At 38.9% G+C, this 22,046-nt stretch overlaps 2 protein-coding genes across 8 annotated transcripts in view; one reads left to right on the forward strand and one right to left on the reverse strand.

The window, feature by feature from the left end:
- The window catches only part of STIM1 (stromal interaction molecule 1), a 252,570-nt gene that overhangs the window by 12,869 nt on the left and 217,655 nt on the right, over nucleotides 1–22,046 (forward strand). The window lies entirely within an intron of this gene.
- LOC138143465 (large ribosomal subunit protein uL23-like) lies at nucleotides 6,675–8,509 on the reverse strand. Of its 2 annotated transcripts, XM_069064733.1 has the most exons (2): nucleotides 7,089–8,507; nucleotides 6,675–7,046 (listed from the first exon to the last, which is right to left on the reverse strand). In XM_069064733.1, exons 1-2 carry the CDS (start codon nucleotides 7,211–7,213, stop codon nucleotides 6,743–6,745), a joined length of 429 nt encoding a protein of 142 aa, XP_068920834.1. In that variant the 5' UTR covers nucleotides 7,214–8,507; the 3' UTR covers nucleotides 6,675–6,742. The 2 variants fall into 2 exon arrangements, with proteins under 2 accessions (XP_068920834.1, XP_068920833.1); XM_069064732.1 differs by having other exon boundaries at nucleotides 6,675–8,509.

Below are 22,046 nucleotides of genomic sequence, written 5' to 3' on the forward strand. Positions count from 1 at the left end.
ATCTGTTCCCATACCTTGACCATTTATCAATTGGGGAATGACTCTTATTTTTATAAATTTAACTCATTTCTGTATATATTCGAGAAATGAGGCCTTTATCAGAGAAACTTCATGTAATTTTTTTTGTTTTTGCTATTAGTTTTTAGTACCTTTTAGGAAAATGTAGTTTGCCTGATTATCTCTTTTAAATAGATCTGCTTTTGCTTTTTTTTTGATTCATGATTGCTACTTTTGCATTTTTAGTTCAGCTGAGGCATAATGGATTCTGCTCTAGTCCTTTATTTTTATTTTTTTTTTTAAAGCAATTGGGGTTAAGTAACTTGCTCAAGGTTACATGGCCAGTTATTTTTGTGTGGGTGCCAAGTATCTGAGGCCAGAACTAATCCTGGGTCTCCCGATGCTGGGGCCGGTACTCTTACTCACTGTACCACCTGGCTGCCCCTCTAGTTCTTTATTTCAACTCTGTGTATCTTTTTATTTTAATTGTGTCTCTCGTATACAATATATTATTGTATTCTGGTTTATATTTCGCTTTTTTTCCCCTATTTTTTCATTCTTTTGACTTTGTTTCATTGTTTCTTGATGTCTCATGGGATCATTGGCTGTCACTTTGTTGTTGTTGTTGTTCAGTCATGTCTGACTCTCTCTGACCCCATTTTAGGATTTTCTTGGAAAAGATATTGGAGCAGTTTGCCTTCTCTAGCTTATTTTATAGATGAAAAACTGAGGCAAACAAGGTTAAGTGACTTGCCCAGGGTCTGAGGCTAGATTTGAACCCATGAAGATCAGTCTTCTTCATTCTAAACTCAGTGCTCTATCCACTGGGTCATCTAGCTGCCCTCCAAAACTTCTCTCTCTTTGTATTTGGGAGAGACAAATTTTTTTTTAAGAGGATATGAATTCAAGTGAAAATCCCGTGTGTATGTGTGTGTGTGTATGCATGTATGTATGTATACATATATATTTATGTGCCTGTGTATATGTATGTTGTTGTTTAGTTCGTCATGTCTGACTCTTCATGACTCCAGTTGGGGGTTTTCTTGGCAAAGATGCTGGAGTGGTCTGCCATTTCCTTCTCTAACTCATTTTAGAGATGAGGAACTGAGACAAACAAGGTTAAGTGACTTGTCTAGGGTCACATAGCTAGTAAATGTCTCAGGCTGGATTTGAACTCAGGTCTTACTGACTGCAGGGCCAGCATTCTATCCACTGTGCCATCTACTTGCTCAATTCCAATTTTTAAAGAATCATCAGTCAACTTTTGTACCTTTTTAATGTTTGATTAATTCTGCTTTTTTAAGGAGTTCTTTTCAGTGAATTTGTATGCCTCTTTTACCTTTAGACCAATTCTGTTTTTTAAATTGTTATTTTCTTCAGTATTTTTGTACCTTAAAAAAAAAAACCAACCTGTTAATTCTATGTTCATAATTTTCTTGCAGCATTGTCATTTCTTTCCTGCATTTTTTTTCTACCACTCTTAACCTTTTTCTTTAACTTTTCCAGGAATTCTTGCTGTCCTTGGTCCAATTAACATGTTTTTTTCTATTGAGTCTTTGAAGTAGCTGTTTTGACATTGTTGTAGTCCAAGTTTATGTCTTGGTCTTCCCTGCTACCATAGTAGCTTTTTGTGCTCAAGTTCCTTTTTCATTGTTTGCTAATTTTTCTAGCCTATTTCTTCACTTTGAACTTTATGTTGGGCTCTGCTCATGTGAGGATGGGAAGGCACTGGGACAAACTTTGCCTTTTTTTTTTTATGCAGCTGTTTTCAGAGCTAGTTCTGGGGATCTGAAAATTTTCTATACTTCCAAGGTGATATAATCCTGAGAGATGTGTGGTCGCTGCTTTTCTGGTCTATTCTCTGGTTTTCACCCAGGAAAGTCACTTGTTCCTCTGTGGCCACAAGTACTAGTGTTCTTCTTGGCACTGGAACTATAGCCAAGCCAGGTCCTCTGCTCCCTTGTGACTGATCACAAGCACTCCTTTCTGCCCTGGAACTGCAACCCAAAACTGCATATGGGCAGTAGAATTGCCAGTTTGGCACTCGCTGCACTCAGTGCCAGCAAGTGGTCTCTTGTAATCGCTTTCAGACCAGTTGTCTAACCCCCTTACCTTCTCTGGACTGAGAGCTCCTATAGTTCTGCTGGCTGTTGCTGCTGCAGCCTCTAAGACCTGTTGCTGGTGCTCTTACTATGCTACTGGACTATAACCACCCCAGTGTTACAGACTTCTTCTGTGGAACTCCTAAGTTGTCTTAGGCTGGATAAATGTTTCCCAACTTTTTCTTGGTTCTGCCACTTCAGAGTTTGATTTAAGACATTATTTTAAAGTTGTTTGGAGGGGAATATTGGGAGAGTTGATCTGGGGCCTGGTTTGTATACTGCTGTCTTGGCTCTACCTCCACACCAAGTAAGAAAAATAAAGTGAAAAAAGTATGCTTCAGTCTGCACTCAGAGTTCAGTTCTCTCTCTCTAGTTGGAAAGCATTTTTAATCATGAGTCCTTTGGAAATTGTTTTAGATCTTTGTACTTATTGGAGAAGCTGTTTTTCATAGTTGATCATAATTACAATATTGCTTTTATCTTGTACACTGTTCTGGTTCTGCTCAGTTCACTTTGCATCAGTTCAGATAAGTCTTTCAGGTTTTTCTTAACCCTTACCCCTCATAATATGTTATAGCACAGTAGTATTCCTTCACAGTCATATACCACACTTTTTTTTTTCAGCCATTCCCCAATTGGTGGACATCCCCTCAATTTCCAGTTCTTTGCTGCCACAAAAATACTACTATAAATATTTTTGTACATTTAGGTCCTGTTCCTTTTTCTTTTATCTTTTTGGAATACAACCTAGTAGTGGTATTGTTGGGTCAAAGAGTCTGTGCAGTATAACTCCAAATTGACATTATTCATGTCAGTGGTGCTGATTCTTCAATGATAAACACAGCATGGCCTGAAAGTCAGGACATTGAAGCCAGCAGATCTGACTTCTGGTCCTAGCACCAACACTTAGCCTGTGTGGGTATATGCCTTGACATGGGGGCATTTCACCAGTCTTTTTATATAGGTTTGACTTTGAAAGGTACCTTCTTTAAACTAGTCCATTCTTGTCTTCAGCACTTTAGGTCCAGTTCCCCGACCTGTTATCTGTGGTCTCATATTTTGTCACTCACATTGCATCTAGAGCTTAGATTTAATATGTTAACCCATTTATTAGCAGTTCTTTGTTCACCCCATCAGTCCTTAAGCTTGGGCCTTGTACCTATGGAGGTAAAACTGCCTAATTTGTGTTAACAGAAAGCCTAGGACCCATTTAAAAGGAAAGCAGAGATGAATTCGTTGCATAAGATGCCCTTTGAGATCTCTTCCAATCCTATAATTCTGTAATAAACAATATTTACTAAGCATTTGTTGTGTGCCCAGTAGCAGAGCCTTGACTTGAACTCAAGTCATGTGATTTTTGGTCCAACACTGCTATTCTAGGTGCTCTAGGGGACACAGAGAAGTGTGACACAACTCAGTAGGAGCTCACACTCTAATTGGAGAAATAAGATCCAAATATTGTTACCTTTCTAATACCAGTCAAGTTTCCTCATTTTAGTACTAAGTGATCAGTTAAGGCCAATGAGTGATATAGGAATCCCAAGGAGGAGATGATCAGTATAGATCAGGAGCACTGTAGGAATCTTAAGGAAGGAGAGATCATTGTGGCCTGGGATCATCAGGGAAGGTTTGGGGTGAGAGGACCATGAAGATATTTGACTTTATAGCATTGCTCTGTCCAGTGAGAAGTTATTGGGACCCTATTGAGCCTTATGGTTTCCTTCTAGATTGTGTGGAGAGTTCCAAAGAGGAGATCCCCAGAGGCAGTGAAGTTGACAAAGCTTGGATTTTGTTGATACAACTTTGGATCTAGCTGGTATCTACCAGGGCTGTGACACCATTGTCCTTGTCAACATTATTAGAGGAGTGAGGATTTATTTTCTTTAGAAGGACACTGAAAGTGAGTGTGCAGCAACAGCCTCTCTGCCCTCAGGGGAAGGGGGTAGAGTTAGAAGAGTCTATTAACCTTTCTGGAAGAGCTCTGCCAGCCTGCATTTGCCAGTGTCTCTCCCTCTTCTGTTCCCGGTTACTTGAATATGTTCAGCCTTTTCTTTTCCTTGAACTTGCCAGGCTTGATACTGCAATTATATTTGTTCTTCATGGTTCTTCCACCAGGAATTTTCCCCAGTACCTTTCTGTTGTAATCCCACCTATTCTTTAAAGGCCAGCTCAAGGCCCAATTCTGCTACTCATTTTCACTGACCTCACTTACCTCTTGGGAACACTAGACTTGAAGTCAGAAACCCCGGGTTCTAGTGCTCAACTCTTCCTCTTATTTATTGGCTCTGTGACAATGGACAAAAGCCTCCACTCAGCCTAAGGTCAAGACCAAAAAAAGAAGTCCTTTTTACTCTGGAATTCCATACTTCTTTGAATGGAACCTTGCCATTGTGGTGGCATTATAGCTGTGAGAAATTTTGCTTTTGGACATTGGTGGGAGGGGTCAGAAGTGGTACTAATTTTGAATGGCAACAGATATCAGCACTCACTATGCAGGGAGATTTCTCCTGAGGCTTGAACTGTGGCCAGGCTGAATGCTAGGTAGGTGGGTGAGTGCTTATTTGCTTAGGAAATTTCTCCTTTCCATATTAGGTATTTCTCAGAATAAGAGGACTAGGCTTTATAATATGAGGATTATGTTATCTAGTAATGAATAAAGCATTGTTTTTGTGGTCAGAAAATCTGAGTTCTAGTTCTTCTTTTAAAAAATTAATCTTTTATTTATTTATTTTTAGTTTTCACATTCATTTCCACAAGATTTTGAGTTACAAATTTTCTCCCAATCTTTCCCCTACCCCTTCCCCAAGATGGTGAATCTACTGAGTACCCCTTCCCCCCAATCTGCTCTCTCTAACTTTCTAGTAGGGCAGGATGGATTTCTATACCCCAGTGCCTGTATATCTTATTTCCGAGTTTTAATTCTAACTCCCAAATGTATTAGCTTTGTGAGCATGGATAAGTCTCTTCACCTTTCTGAATATCAGTTTTCGTATCTGTAAAATGGTAAAGCATCTCTTACAGAGTTACTGTGGCAGAATCTTTTTGTGATCTATCAGTGACATGATTTAGTAGTAGCATTATGTATAATCAGGAAAAATTAGAAGCAACCTAAATGCTGAATGAAAGGTGAGTGGTGATTTCATGGTACATTAATGAAATACTTTAGTATAGTTATGAATAATTAAGTATGAACTGTGTAAAGAAATCTGGAAATATTTTTGTGAAGTAATAGAAAACAAATAAAAAGCCAAAAGCACTAATTATGCACACATACTGATTACATATGACCACGTGAGAGGAAAAATGAATGAAAATAAATGTACAAACTAAAAATCCTGATGAAGACTGAAAAATTGTGATGCCTCATGTTTAAATTAATTTAAATTTAAGTAGTTACTAAGCAAGTTTTGTTTGTGTTTGATTGGTAGTGAGTCCTTCTTTCCTGGAAATTTTGTAGTAGATACTAGGTGACTACTTATTGGGGATGCTTTGTTAAAAAAAAATTACAGTAGGTGGTCTTTGTAGTTATCTGGGATTCTTTGTTCTCCAGCCTGCCATCAAAGACCCTTCAGTTTGGCAAGGTACTCTGCCTCTTTTGGGCAGTGGAGGCTTCTGGCTTGCAACTGTTGTGGAATTCTCTGCACCCAGCCCAAGGTCTTGGAATCATTAGGTCCAGCAAGGTCTTTCTTGACTTCAGAACTAGGGATGTTGTTCAAAGTAACTTTCCTTCCAAAAAGTTCTCCAGCCTAAATAGAAGAGGGCTTTCTAGGGAATGAATGTATGAGGGAGGCAGAGGAATAAAAATGTCAGTTGTGCTGTGGGAACATCACAACTTCCTGCTAGTTGGTCAATGGACAAAGTTTATTGAGTAATGGCACTTTGCCAAGCTCTGCTTAGAGCCCCACAGTCACCCTATTACATCTCCTCTCCATCTCTCTAGCAGGTCCAAGTTTTACAGCTTCTGTCTAGTGTTTCTGGGTTATCTCAGCACTTTCAGAAAGCTCTCAGGCCTCTTGGAGTGCTCAGCACTGCAGTTTGTGGGACGACAGCTTTATTCTTTGCCATTTCTTTCCCATTCAGTTTCTAGAATCAAGTGGCTAACATTAAGTGGAGTTAATGCCTTTAAATGTAGCACACATACATCTTAAACCCCCTTTTAGAATATGCTGGCCTCACAATCCAGCCCTTCAAATAGCCATGTGTATATGTACACACATAAATACATATATAGATAAACACACAGAGTTTTAGAATTATAGAATTGGAGGATATTTGATTAGAAATTAATTAGTCCCACCCATAGTTGAAGCCTGAAGGATAAATAACCAAACATAGGGAGACCTCTTATTTCATAGAATCTTAGAATGTATCTCCAAGTTCACGTGAACCTGAAAGGGCATCTTGTTCAATTTGTACTTGAGCAGAAATCCCCTCTAAAGTGTTTGTGATTAGTGGTCATGCAGCCTTCCCTTGAAGGCACCCTCCTACTCTTTCCTCCTCTTCCCTTCCTCCACTATTTGAACATAGGATCAAAGATCCTAAAGAAGATCCCTAGAAGGGACCATCTAAACTAGATTTCCTTTTTTTTTTTTTTATTCTGGAAAACTTTATTTTTGTTGTAGGTGGAATGGGGACACAGCAAGTTAGATGATTCCAATTTTGTTGGCAACATCTAAAGCATCATAGTCTGGAGCAAGACGGACATAGGCCTTCTTCTCTCCATCGGGCCGGATCAGTGTGTTGACCTTGGCCACGTCGATGTCATACAGCTTCTTTATGGCCTGCTTGATCTGGTGCTTGTTGGCCTTGACGTCCACAATGAAGACTAGGGTGTTGTTGTCCTCAATCTTCTTCATAGCAGGCTCAGTGGTCAAGGGAAACTTAATGATGGCATAGGGATCAAGCTTGTTTCTGAGAGGGGCACTCTTCTGAGGGCATTTGGGCTGTCTTCGAAGTCTCAGTGTCTTGGGTCGCCAGAAGGTGGGGGACGTTCGGATCTTCTTCTTTTTGTTGCTATGGACACCCTTCAGCACTGCCTTCTTCGCCTTCAAGGCCTTGGACTTGGCTTCTGTCTTGGGGGGGACAACAGCTTCCTTCTTCGCCTTCGGCTCCATGTTGGGGGAAAGGGCGCTTTCCTTTAAAAAAAAAACCAATTGAGAAAACTGAGACAAAGGGGGATTTTTTTAAAAAAATAACTTGCCCAAGATCACATAGGTAATAAGTATCAGAGGTAGAGGATTTTTAACCCTGATCCTCTGACTATAGAGTCTATGTTCTTTGCATTGTACCACATTGTCTCATTTGGCAGGACTTAGATGGGGAATTCACTGCCCTTTCCAATGCTGTATAGCTCTAATTCTTTAGAAGTTTTTCTTTACATTGCACCTTAATCTGCCTTTGGCTTCCTCCCACAGGTCCCACTTTCATCCTCTGGGACTAAGCAGAACAAGTCTAATCTCTATGTGGCTTGGTCAATACCGTACCGGACTTGGAATCAGAAAAATTTAAATTTGAATCTTTAAAAAAAATTATTTACTTTTAGTTTACTACACAATCCCTTGAGTAGCAAATTTTCGCTCCCTACCTCTCCTCCCCCTTCCATGGCAGCATGCAATCTGATGTAGGTTCTACAAATACCTTTACATTAAACATTAGTCAAGTTGTAAAGAAGAATTATGACCAATGGAGTAAACAAGGAGAAAGAAGGAATGAAACAAAACAAGAGACAGATTAAGTAGTTTGCTTCAATCTGCATTCAGACTGTATCAAATTTGAATCTTGCCTCAACAATATACTAACTGCATGATCCCAGGCAAGTCACTTAACTACTCTCAGCCTCAATTTCTTTATCTATAAGATGAGGCTTATAGCCCCTATCTCACAGGGTTGTTTTGGAAATGTGATAAAAAGTGCTTTGCAAATTTTAAAGTGCCATATAAATGTCAATTATTTAAGTACTTAAAGAAAGTCATCATGTTCCTCTTTATTCTTATCTAGGCTTAATATCACTGTTTCTTTCAACTGACCCTTTGTGACATGATTTCCAGCCCCTTCTCCATTCTAGTTACACTTTGGACACATTCTTATGCATTAATATCCTTCCTAAAATGTGGCTCCCAAAGCTTGATATAATGTAGATATAGTTGTTAGAGCTGTAAGGGGTATTGGAGGTGATCTAGTATAATTTCCTCCTTTTTCAGAGGAAGAAATTGAGTCCTTGAGAATGGAAATGACTTGGCTAAAAATATATTGGCAAAATCAGGCAGGACTCTAACCTAGGTATCCTGAGTCCTAGTGTGATGTTTTTCAACTTTACTATCCTGCCTTCTTAATTTGTAATCAAATGGTGACATTTGTCTGAATTAATGAAAAGATCTAAAGTATAGGAGAAATGTAGTGAAAGATTTTACTTTTAAAACTTCAGTATAGTTTCTGAGCTCTAGATCCTATGTACTATGCTATATCCTATAACTTATGGGCCCTGGCAGTTGGGGTGGGTCAGGGAATGAATGAACAGTATTCATATTTATTTCGAATCTTGAATGGTTGGTGGAAGAATTAATGAGGCTTTTCTTATATACCCAGAGCTGTAGATACATGTTTGTATTCAATCTATGTCAACTAGTGAAAGGAGTCTGGAAGAACAGGTTTTGAGGTAAGCCTTGCGGGAAGGGATCATCTTTGTTCATTATTCCCCACCCTGTTATTTTTTATCTTTGTATCTGTTGTACCTAGCACAAGGCCCTGCCCATTGTGCTTAGTAAATGTTTGTTGAATTGTATCCTGTATTGGGTCCATAAATCTGGTGGAAGTAATCATGCCCTTATTTATTCTTAAATTTAAAAAAAAATTAAAAGTTTTATTGATGCTTTTTTAAGACCTCATTTCTGGAAATACTACTTCTGATTTCTCTTTTCTTTTCCTTCTCACCTTGAATCCTTTCTTGTAACAAAGAGAAGCACCTGATATGGTAGCCTCATAAGATAGTATATAGTATATAGCATTCTGCCCTGGTACTCTTTTGCCTCTCTGCTGAGAAGGTAGAGGTCCTACCTTAATTATACAAAGGAGAAAACCAAGGCTCAAGAAATGAAATGACTTTTCCAAGGTCTTATAGCAAGTTTATGACAGAGTTGGGACCTGGGACTTCTAACTCCGAGTCTCATTTTTTTCCCCATTATATGGAAGTCAATATGGAATATAATAGAATTTATCTCTGGGGAAACTTTTCTTTTAAAATGGTTTTGGACCAGTCATTTAGCACAAATTTATTAAGCATTTTCTGTGTGCACAATGCTAAGCGCTGGGAATATGAAGAAAGCAAAAGCAAAGTTCCTGCCCTCAAGGAGTTCACATTCTTATGGGGAAAACAACATGCAAAAAGTTGTAGATAGATATAAGATATATACAGTATAAATGGAAAGCAGTTTTAGAGGGAAGGACCTAGCAGTGGTAGGAATCAGAAAAGACTTTCAGAATGTAGGATTTGAACTTAATTGTGTAGGAATCCAGGAGGTGAAGGCGAGGAAGGAGAACACTTCAGATATGGAGGATAGCCAATAAAAAGACATGGAGTCAGGAAGTGGAGAATAATGTTTGAGGAACATCAAGGAGGCCATAATCTGCTACCTTCCCAGTCTAATTATATTTTGTAAGAAGACTAGAAAAGAAGGAAGGGGCCAAATTGTGAAGGGATTTAAATGTCACATGGAGCATTTTATATTGATATTGAAGTTTATTGAGTACGAGAAATGACATGGTCAGACTTACTTTGGCAGCTGAGTGGAGGGAGGATGGTTTGGAGTGGGGAGAGACCTGAGGAAAGGAGAACAACTAGAGGGCTATTTTAGTAGTTCAAGTGAGGGATGATGGGGGCCTGTACCAGGGTGGTGACTGTGTGAGTAGAAAGAAGAGGACATATTACAAAAAATTCTGTGAATAGAGAAATTACAAGACTTGACAACAGATTGGAAATTTAGGGGTGAATATGAGTGAAGTGGCCTTGAAGTTATGAGCCTAGTTGACTAGGGGAATGGTGGTGCCCTGTATAGAAAGTGAGAAGGGAGAGTTTTCTTAGAGGGAGGGATATAATGATATTTTTGGCATGTTGAGTTTGAGATGTCTATGGAACATCCCTTCAAGATATCCAAGAGGCAACTGATGATGCAAGACTGGAACTCAAGAGACGGTGAGAGCTGCATATATAGATTTGGAAATCATTTGCATTGAGATGATATGTGAACTTATGGGAGATGATGGAATCACAAAGCAAAATAAGTATAGAGGGAAAGGAGAAGATGCCCAGAACAAAACCTTGGAGGAATATCCAGGATTAGTGTGTGTTACCTGGATAATGATCTAGCAAAGGAGCCTGAGAAGCTATGGTCAAACAGGTAGGAGGAGAACCAGGAGAGAACAGTCTCATGAAATCCTAGAGAGGAGAGAGAAGAAGGTGATAAAAGTTCAAAGACTACGCAGTAGGGAAGAAGGATGAAGACTGAGACAAGTCTACTAGATTTAGTAATTAAGAGATCTCTGGTGACTTTGGAGAGGGAAGTTTGAGTTGAATGATGAGGTCAAAAGTCAGACTTCAGAGGGTTTAGAAATTAATGAGAGAAGAGGAAGTGGAGGCAGCTATGTAGATGACTTCCCTTTTTAAAAAAATTAATGTTTTTCAATTAGCAAAAAATTAATTTTTTTCTACTTATCACCTCCTCTTCCCTTCCTTTTCCCCTAAAAACAAATATACGTGATTAAGCAAAACAGATTTTGCATTGGCTATGTCCAGAAAATGTCTCAATCTGCACCTTGGGTCCTTCACTCTGTCTGGAGGTGGGGAGCATGCTTCATCATCAGTCTTCTAGAATCATTGGTCATTTTGTTGATTAGAGTTTAGATAACTTTTTAAAGAAGTTTAGCTACAAGAAGGAGGAAAGATAAAGGATAATAACTCTTGGGGAATGGTTGGATCAAGTGAGGCTTTTTATGGTTGAGGGAGAGAGACATGGGCATGTTTGTAGGCAGCAGGGCAACAGCCAGTAATAGACAGGGAAAGATGGCAGTTTAGTGAGAGTATGGGTATGGTATAAGTGGCATTCTGGTGGAGAAAATGGGGGTAGAATAGGATCAAGAGTGTATGTGGAGGTGTTCATTTATGAATGAAATTGGTACCCTCTTGTAAGACTGAAGTGAAGGGGGAGATAGTGGGAAAACATCACTGAAGAGATCTTAAAAGACTGTGTAGATGAGGGATTAGCAGTATTGAGAAAGATAATGTTTTTTCCAGGCTCCCCACATCTCTCTGTAAGATTTCTCTCTTCTCAAGCAGACTTCTGAAATCTTTCTCCCAATAGATGCACACCTATGGCCTACTTTGCCCTCCTTATCCTTGTTTGCAGAGTCCATGAAGATCACTGGCATCAAGATTCTGAAGAGTAGAGAGGCAGTGACAGTAGAATAGAAATGACACTAAACTGAGTCATAAGGGTTCATAGCCCTTCTCAGTGATTTATTTGCTGTGAGATCTTAAGTGAATAATTTCATCTCTATAAGCTTGTTTCCTCTATTGCTGTTGTTGCAAAGTGTTTTGTGGACTGTAGTGGGCTATATAAATGTGAATTTATTGAAATATTATTAAATATGATATTTAATTTAATTTAATAATGATATTAAATAAAATATTATTAAAATGAAATATATTGATATATTGCTGGGTGTTGATGAAATCATTGTGGAAGGGAGCTTTGAGGTGGATACCTTGCTTTCCTTTCTCATCGTTCCAGTTACTGGGGTTGGGTAAGAGTTCCCCTAAAGAAAGGAAGGTAGGACCTCATGCTAGTTTAGGGTGATGAGGGTGGCAGTGTTATCTAGAGCACCCACTGGTATGTCAGATAGGAATCCTGAGCTTTTCATATACAGTCTTCTGGAGCTCTTTCTCTGTCCCTGTAGCAGCTCCTGGGTATAGAGGAGAAGGCTGCTGAGGTGGGGGAGTGAGCTCTTTGGAGTTTCTCTGGGGGGCTCTGTTCTCTGTCTCCACTGAGCAGTCTTGAAAATGCCTGTTTCTTTTAGTGTCCGGCCAGACACCTGGTAATTACTTTGGACCGAAATGGATGGCCGGACAGGATATGAGACGGCTTTATGGCCACTGAAGTAATAGTTGAAGTCTTTTCAGCTTTTGCTGCCAAACATTTTCTTCCCATAACTATCTCCCAGCATTGGGAAGCTTTCCTCCTTTCTTTCTTTTTCCTCTTCTTTCTCATTCATACATTCATTTATTCAAGAAACATTTATTAAGTGTCTACTATCTGCCAGGCACTGTATTAAGTGCTAGGGATACAAAAAGAGAGTCCCTGCCCACAAGGAGCTCACAATCTCACGAAGGAGATAACAGACAAGCATATTCAGGGCAAAGTATATGCAGGATGCATAGGAAATAATTAAAAGAGGGAATGCACTGCAATTAAGAGGGATTTGGGAAGGCTTCCTGTAGAAGGTAGGAGTTTAGTTGGGACTTAATGTAAGCCAGTGAGGTCAGTAGTCAGAGCACAGGATGGGGAATGTTGCAGGCATGGGGGTGGGGGGGAGACAGCCAGAGAAAATGCTTAGAAGGAAGAGATGGAGTGTCTTATTTATGGAACAGCCAGGAGGCCAGTATCACTGTATTGAAAAATACATAGTAGGGACTAAGGTATAAGAAGTCTGGAAGGGTAGGAGGAGTTGAGGTTGTGAAGGATTTTGGATGCCAAATGGAAGATTTTGTATTTGATCCTGTAGGTAACAGGGAGCCACTGGAGTTTATTGAGTAGAGGGAATAACTTGGTTGCATTTACATTTTGGGAAGATCACTTTGGTGGCTGAATGGAGACTGGCTTGAAGTGGGAAGAGACTTGAGGCAGGCCAACCCATCAGCAAGCTATTGCAGTAATTAAAGCATGATGAACACTTGTTTTAGAATAGTGGCAGTGTCAGAGGAGAGAAGGGGGCTTATTTGAGAGATGTTGCCAAGGTGAAATTGATGGGCTTTGGCAACAGTTTGGATATGGGGGAGTGAAAGATAATAAGAAATCAAGAAGTCAAGAACTCTTAGGTTGCAATCTTTTTTTTGGAGGGGAGAAGGCAGGGCAATTGGGGTTAAGTGACTTGCCCAAGTCACACGGCTAGTTTTGTGTTAATTGTCTGAGGCCAGATTTGAACTCAGGTCCTCCTGACTCTAGGGCTTGTGCTGTATTCACTGTGCCATCTAGCAGCCCCTTTTTTGCTTTATTTTTTTTTTTTGGAGGACTAGGTTGCAATCTTGAGAAACTGGGGAGATGGTGTTGCTTTTTACAGTAATAACGATGTTAGAAGGAGAGAAGGGAGGGTTTAGGAAGAAGGATAATGAGTTCTGTATTGGAAATACTGAGTTTAAGATGTCTACTGGACATTCATTTCAAGATGTCTGAAAAGTCATGCTTTTTTAAGGTCTTTATTTCTCCAGTTTTCTTTCTGTAAAGTCTGTTTTAGTGCAAAGAACACTCTGTGGAATCTGGAGCCCTAAATTTTAATGTTTGATCTGCTATTAACTGTGCAACCACAAGCAAGATACTTCATTTTCTCCCCATCTATCAGTTAGGAGAAAATCTTGCCTTTTTCCTCCTCTTTAGTACCTGCCTTCCATTCACACTTGGGATTTGAAATTGGTTGATCAGATTTGCCCTTTGAAGTGCTGGATATGCTCTGACTCACCCTTATTCCCATGTCTCCTTTTCCTACATTTCATGAAGAGCATCAGCCTCTTATCTGCATTTGTCACTACACTGCATTTTCTTCATTTCAGTGATTTTTTTTCTATGACTTGTTCCCAATCCAAATTACAAAGTATTATTCCTTCTGTATACTTCAGAGTGGATTTTTCTGGCTGACACAAAGTAGATGATCTCCAAGGTTCCTCTAGTCCTAAATCTTTCATTATGTGTAGAGAGGCACCTCTAACTCATTAGTAAGATGCTGCCAGATCCCTTTGGAGAGTGGACATGGCCCTGGGGAAGTCCCCTATAAAAACCAATTGAATTTATGTTGTATGTGTCACACATCCTTTTGAACCTTAGTAACTTCTCTCGTCTGACCTTAGAATCGCAGACTAAACAGAACAAAAGGCGATTATGTAGTCTAACTGTTTTTAGTTTAGAGAAGAGATAAATTTTCAGGTGGGGAGAAGAACTGGTTTCAAGAATCTGAGTGGCAGATTTCAATTAGCTGTAACAAGAAAATGACCTAACAGTCAATTGTCCAAAAAGTATAATGAATTTCCTTGAGAATTGGTGGGTTTCCCATTACTGGAAATCTATATGTGGAATCTGGATGCTCTGATCAGGGACCTTTCAGCAGGATTCATGTTTAGGTGTGGGTTGGACTATATTAACCTCTAAGATTTCTTTTGATTCTGAGGTTCTTTGATTATCTCTGCACGTCAGTTTCTTTATCTGTAACATATGGATAATGTACTTACTCTGCCTGCCTCATAGGGTTTTTATGAGGAACATACTTTATAATCTTTCAGGTACCATGTAAAGTGACTTGTTGATATTATCACTTTTAATTAAAATGATAAAATAAAGATGTTGATGATAATTAGAACTGTTGCCAGGTCTTGTCAAAGGTACCTCCACGGTATCTCTTGTATCCAACCTCTTCTCTCTAATAATACATACACTACCTTCATTCAGGCAGTCTTACATCACCTCTTGCCTGGCTTATAACCTTCCAATTGACATTTCTTCCTTGTTTTCAGTTTCTTCTCACTCCCATCTATCCTGCACATACCTGTAAAAATAATGTTTCTGAAACAAAAAATCTGATCATGTTAATCTCCTCTTTAAGTACTTTCAGTGGCTTCCCTTTGCCTCTGGATAAATCCAGTCCAGTAAAATAAGCATGTATTATTAATAATAGCTAACATTTATGTATTGCTATATGCCAGAAACTATGATAAACACTTCACAATTATTATCTCATTTGATTCTCCCAGCAACTCTGGGAATAAACTACTATTTTTGCCCCCATTTTACAGAAAAAGAAACTGAAGCAAACAGGTTTGCCAAGGGTTATACAGCTAGTAAGTGTCTGAGGACAAATTTGAACTCAGGTCTTTCTGACTATAGACCCTGGGATAGGAGCACCATCCAGTGCTCTCTATTATCATGCTGTATATCCTGCCTCTATTAAGTACCTACTTTATATTAAGCATGGTGACACAAGGACCAAAAGGAAAAACAGCTCCTGGCTTCAAGGATTGTACGTTTTACTGGAGTGGTATGACGCATAGGATGAAAATAAAAATTTTTCGCTTTGGTATTTAAAGTTCTTGATAGTCTGGTTTGAGCCTGCCTTTACAGATGCATTTCATGTTGTTCCTCTTCATGCATTCTCCGTTCCAACCAAACTGCTCTACTTTACATTTCCTGAATTTGGCATCTTGTTTCATATGCAGAAATACATTCTCTTCTTGCCTCTACCTCCTAAAAAAAAAAAGAGAGAAACAAAACCATTGTAACATTGTGACAAACAAAACAAATTCCCCCATTGGCCGTGTTCAAATAATGTCTTATTCACTCTAAGTCCATCACCTCTCAGACAGGAGGTGGATAGCAGTCATCTAACCTTTGGGATTATGGGTGGTTATTTCATTGATCAGATCATTAAATCTTTCCAGATTGTTTTTCTTTACCGTGTTATCATTGTATAAATTTTTCCTGCTTCTCCTCACTTCACTTTGCATCAGTAAGCCTTTTCAGACTTCCTCAGAAGTCATTCCCCTTTGTTGTTTCTTATAGCACATTAGTATTTCATTACTTTAATATACCATACTTTGTTTAGTCATTCCCCAATTGATGGGCAACCCCTTAGTTTCCAGTTCTTTGCCGCCATAGAAAGAATTGCTATTTTTGCACTTGTGGGTCCTTTTCTTTTTTCTTTCATCATTTTGGAGTATAGGCCTAGATTTAGTAACATTGGGTCACAGAGTATGCACAGTTTGGTAACATTTTGGGTATATTTACTCTCTGGACTTCAGTTTCATCATTTGTACAATGATATGGTTGGACTGGATGATCTATAAACTCCCTCTTAAGTCCTAAGATTTTAGGGTTTCTGTAGCTGGAGAATAGGTGGTATTCTCACTTAATGGGAGCTAATGGTTTTTAGAAAGGGCTAGAGTGTATTCTATAGACCATTTCTTGCAGGAGGAAATAAGGAGATACAGAAACAGTAAACAGACAGCAAATTGATTCTGAGTAAGTGATCACAAGGGGAAATGGTGGGAGAGGTTTCTGGACTCCACTTATGAGTCTTGGCAATCAGATTAACATGGAGGTAAATTTTCACATGCTTAATGCATAAGGAGGGGCCTGAGACAACCTTGTTCTTCTTGGAAGATCCTATGATGGATGAATGTCTTGAACTATTTCTTGTATCCCTTTGGTCTCAGGAACCCTGGTGAAAAAGGGAACCTAGTAGAATTGTGTGGTACTTTCTGTTACCATCCTGGGAAGGACTGGGCTTAAACAATTCAGGTGGCAGGTTTATGTAGCTTGTGATTGTCCCTTCAGGAGAATTCATGGTCATTTGCAGCATATACTCAGTTTGACTCTTGTTCTGGGTCAGTTGAACATTCTTATGGGAGACCCTGGGGTCAGTGTGTGTTTGTATATTGTTAATGAGGTATTTATGAGTTGGCCTTTACTAGTTAAAGCCTGGTTTTTCACTCATGCTTGAGTGATTTCTGAAGGCTAAATACCTCATTTGCAGGGTTACCCTGTAGGGTAGCTAGATTCCTGTCCTTGGAGCCTTTGAAATTCTGCTAGTTTAATTCAATTAAAACAACATTTTTGGTACCTACTGGGTTTGAGGCTGTGTGCTCAGAGCAGGGGTGCAGGGTGGGGAATGTATAGACGAAAAACTATATAGCCGCTTCCTTAAGAAGTTTCTAGGGAAAATAAAGTCTGCAAACCAATCTCTGTGATACACATTATAAAAGAATGGCATAGGAGAAGGCCCTAGTACTTTGGTATATTTAAGGAGGGAGAGACCATTTCTAGCTATGAGGATCAAGGAAGGTGGCATCTGATTTGGCTTTGAGGGAAGAATTTCAATAAGCACAGATATTGAGGGAGATAGGAAATGTCTGTTTCTGGTATGGAAGATCTAAGTAAAAGGGATAGCAGTAAATGAGAGGGCAGTATGAAATCTATAATGAGTTGAAATGCCCACTTAGTATTCTGTGTGTGTGTGTGTGTATGTGTGTGTGAAAGAGAGAGAGAGAGAGAGAGAGAGAGAGAGAGAGAGAGAGAGAGAGAGAGAGAGAGAGAGAGAGAGAGAGAGAAAGCACGAATAGGTTAATTAACCTCTCTGGGCTTCAGTTTTCTCCTCTGAAAAATGAAGAGGTTGTCTGGAATCTGTCTTCTAATTCTTAGGCTATGATCCTGTAACTTTAAAATGAAGAGGTTGAATTGGATGATCTCATCTTTTTACCTAGAAATCCCAATATCCTAGGAATAGCCCAACTTCCCTAGATGATAGGGTTTGTGAAAGTATGTAGTGTGACATAAGACTGTCAAGGAGGGCCTTGAATATCAACCAGAATATATAGTTTTTATCTCTTAGGTAGCATGGAGTTACTGAAGTTTCTTGAGCAGGGGAGAGAAGAGATCTGAGCCAAGCTCTAGGAAGTGTGTGTGTGTGTGTGTGTGTGTGTGTGTGTGTGTGTGTGTGTGTGTGTGTGTGGAGGTGGGGGGGATATATTGAAGAAGAGGGGCACAACTTGGCAGTGAGGTAGAGGCCAAAATTAAAATAGGCCAAATTTCTTCAGGTTTTTAGTAGCTCACTTTCCAAGTAAAGGTATAATTAATGATAGACTATTTTGCAAATAAACCATATTAAAAAAAGGGGGAACTTCAATTAATATCAACTAATTATACTTATTACTTAAGATTTTTATTTATCGTGAAATCACATTAATGTTAACAGATTTACTTTTCTGCACTCACTTTGTTGTTGTTCTATGCCAGTAATGACATAGAAGACAGACTGATGATGCTGTGGGTCATATGACAAACAGGAGACTGTGAACAGTGGCAACCTACCTGCAAGTTATGTGACAGGCACAATAGTGACTAGTGGAAGGTGGGTTAAACAGCACAAGGACAAAACACTTGTTACATCTTTACTTTCTTTTACATCTCTATTTTCCACGGGTCACACAAAATCCTTTGGTGGATGGCCTGTGGGCCATATGTTGTGCAGGCCTGGGATAGAGGCAAGGGAGGTCATTTGGAGCCGAGGTGTCAAACCCCAGTGCATCCTGAGCAAGATTAAAATGTAAATTGGGAAATGTTTAGCAAAATAAACAAATACCTTGCAACATAGAGAATATTAATGTGTGGGGTTTTTTAGTCTATGTGGGGCTTTTGGGAATCTTTTTTGAGTTTGATACCATTAATTTAGAGCATTCAGAATTGCAGGTAGTTGACTTCATGCAGATTTTCAGTACACTGATCCATCCCATGAGTAAGTGAATTGATTTATTTGGGACCTTCCCACTTTACTCCTTCTTTGGCTTCATTATTTTAGATTCTTGATTGAATAATACCCCAATAACCCTTAATTTGGGGGACTGTTGTATTTGAATAGTCTGTGGCAAATTTCAGCCATGAGGGAGGAAGGGAGTTGTCAACTGTTTCTGGATTCAGGTGGCCAAACATTGGGCAAGGTGGAGTTGGTTGGGGTTTGGGGTTTGGGGGGGATATAGTATGTGACTCACCAGAATTAGACTTGGCCTACTTCCTGTCTAGCAATCTTGGGAGATATTCTTGGTCTTGTCATGGGGTGTAGCTAGAGTAATCCTGCTTTTATCCATGAGTGTTTCTGTTGGGGCAGTATATATTATTTATTGGTAGTACCTTGTTTTGAATCCCACCTGTTATACTATGGGCAAATCATTTAACTCTCTGAGCTTTAGTTTCTTTATCCTTAAAATGGCTATAATACTGCTAACATTTACCACATTAAAATGATCAAATGAGATAATATATATATATATATACATACATACATATATAGAGAGTACCTTATAAAACTTTTATAACCTAAAGTCTTATAAAAATGTTAGCTATTGTCATTTTTGCAAGTAAAGCTAAGAATAGTAGCCAGATATGTTCTACTATTAGGCTTTCTGATTTCACCTGAGTTTCATTTCAGCCTTTTGGACTCTTAAAGATATTTGTCCTTCCCATCCTATTTTTGTGTGTATTGATCCCATGATCCAGAGGAAGAAGTGGTTCAATGGAAGAAGCTCCATTATGATCAATTATGATTCTGTGAATCATAACCCACTATTCTACTCATATTTTAAGTCCCTTTTCTTAATATGGCCTTCTCTGATTATTACATCCCTCACTAATTTGTTTTCTCTGAATTTCTGATACACTTAACTTTTAATCAGTCTATTAATATTGAGTACATATTATATGTCAAGCACTGTATTTAATGGTGGGGGTGAAATTTACAGAGGTGAAAAATGATAGCCTTTGACTTTAAGAAATAGAGAATTCTAGTAAAACCATATAGTATTTAGAAATATTCCAAAAAGTCTTAGTACAGTTTTAAGCTTTAATAACTTCAAAAGTAGAAATGCTACAAACTTTAAAATACATTATTTGAAAGAACTTTCCATTACATTTATTTAGTTTTGTGAATTTTGAATAAGAATTTTTAAATTTTTTACAAGATGGAGCACTTTGTCATTATGCATTGAGTGTGAGACAGTTTGTGGATAACAGTTTCTCAGACCATTGGATTAGAAGAGATCTTCTTGCTTGGCCATCTTGGTCACCTGATCTGTCTCACTTAGATTTTTTTCTTGTGTGGTCATGTCAAAACTGCCACGTATGCATCAAAATCTCATTCTTTGGATGACCTTTTGGCTATAATTATAATTTCATTATAGATGAAATTCTTTCAGTTATTGAGCAGTAGCCCGTGAAAGTTTTTATTAAATTTGAAAATTGACTAGTGTGATATAAAACATAAGATGGTAGGTTGAATTTTAATGAGAAACATCAATATTTTAACATTTTAAATAATAAACCTCTAAGAATTTTTTGGTAAGTTTGTAGCATTTATACTCAAGCTGTCAAAGCTTAAAATTGCGCTAAGAATTATGGGATATAGTTTATGTGTTTTTTTTCTTTTGTTTTGGGTGTTGGCCTTACCAGGTAAGTCATGTCTCTTGAGGAAAGCTTTGTTTTCTTGATACGTTTTCACCCCCCACAGTCCCTGTGCAGGGCTAGGCTTATACAGTATATTAGTTGACTATTTGCATGAGAAGCTGTGCTGTGTGCTGCAGATCAAGTTATTTAACACCTCTTGGTCTCTATTGCATCATTAGTATTTCTTCAAAAGATCTGAAATTTCATTAGTGTGGCTACTCGCTACTGATGCAGATTTTGTCTATTTTTTGCATTTTTGAAGATAGACTTAATGAGTGACTAGGAGAATTTTTCACCTTGTAATCAAACTTCAGTGATGAAATTCTTCTAGTTTAGCCTTCCTCTCTGAGAAACATTTCCATCTTTCACTTAGCTGAGATAGCCTTTGAGGACTGAGAGAACCTTCTATGCTTTGATGAGGTCTTAAGCAGAGGGCATTATCTGTAAAATGGGGATACCTTACCTGCCTGAAGATAGGAAATTCGATCCAGGCGTATAATTATAGCTGAAAGGTCATCTGAAGAATGAGATTTTGATGCATATGTTGACAGTTTTGATATGACCAAACAAGAAAAAAAAATCTAAATGAGACAGATCAGGTGACCAAGATGGCCAAACAAGAAGACCTCTTCTAATCCAATGATCTGAGAATCTGTCATCCACAAACTGTTGCACACTCAATGGAGTTCGGTGACCTCTCTGTGGAATTGCCTCAGATGTCACTGTTGGCATCTGGAGGATGGATCTATATCTCCATGGCAGTCAGTATTGTGACTTCTTGAAAGGACAGGCATTTCTTTAAAATGTTGAAGCATTTCATCTTTGAGGATGATTGAGAGCAAGATAAGCCCTGGGACTTGGAATAAGGAGATCTCTGACATTAGCTATGTGAAATTACTTTGGGAACACTAGGTGATGTAGTAGGTTGAGTGCCAGGTTTGGAGTCAGGAAGACATGAGTTCAAATCTGGCCTCAGATATTTACCGGGTGTATGTCATTGGCCAAGTCACTTAACCCTGCTAGCCTCAGTTTTCTCATCGGTAAAATGGGGACAGCAATAATGACTACCTCCCAGGTGTAATATAATGCCAAAAGAAGGCAACTTCCCAGGTTCAAAATACCAGCATAGGTGCTCTCTATTTTATTCAGTGACAAACCAAGAACAGAGAAGATTAAAACATGACATCATTCAAAATACAGCATTTACTAAGTGTGATTAAATAATCTCCAAGTACAACCCCACCCCAGGACCTTCCAATCATTCAATCAATTACAAAGTCTCTGTTCTAAATACTTCTAGGTCAAAAGTTCCCCACCCCTGGATCACAATTGAATCTACCCCAGAGTTACATCAAGTTTAAACACAGCACTTAATACCCAAATGGAGGTCTTTTCTTCATCTTGACACGAGGCAAGTTCTCAGCAATCTTAGTTCCTGGGGAGATAAGGCTTAGCAAAGCCACAAGATACATTGCCAGTCCCTTCATGAATTTATCCTCTGTCTGTAGAACAGTCCTAGAACCCCTGAACACATTAGCAAAGCCCTCTCCCAGGATTTCTGTAAACATACAACAAGAAAATCCTTCTTCAGGGCTTCTGAACCAACAGAAAGGCTCCCAGACCCCTGCAACAGCAGCACTGTCCCTCACCAGTGGACAGTATTCACTCTGTCTGCAGGACAGTCTCCAGACCCCTGCAACAACAG

Source organism: Petaurus breviceps, unplaced genomic scaffold (assembly GCF_028583685.1).
Source record: "Petaurus breviceps papuanus isolate PSGF00001 unplaced genomic scaffold, PetGlider_PUasm1.0 90639, whole genome shotgun sequence".
Lineage (NCBI taxonomy): Eukaryota > Metazoa > Chordata > Mammalia > Diprotodontia > Petauridae > Petaurus > Petaurus breviceps.

Bases quoted from the DNA above. Each gene is read 5' to 3' on its own strand.
- LOC138143465 (XM_069064732.1), bottom strand. From the start codon at position 7,213: ATGGAGCCGAAGGCGAAGAAGGAAGCTGTTGTCCCCCCCAAGACAGAA.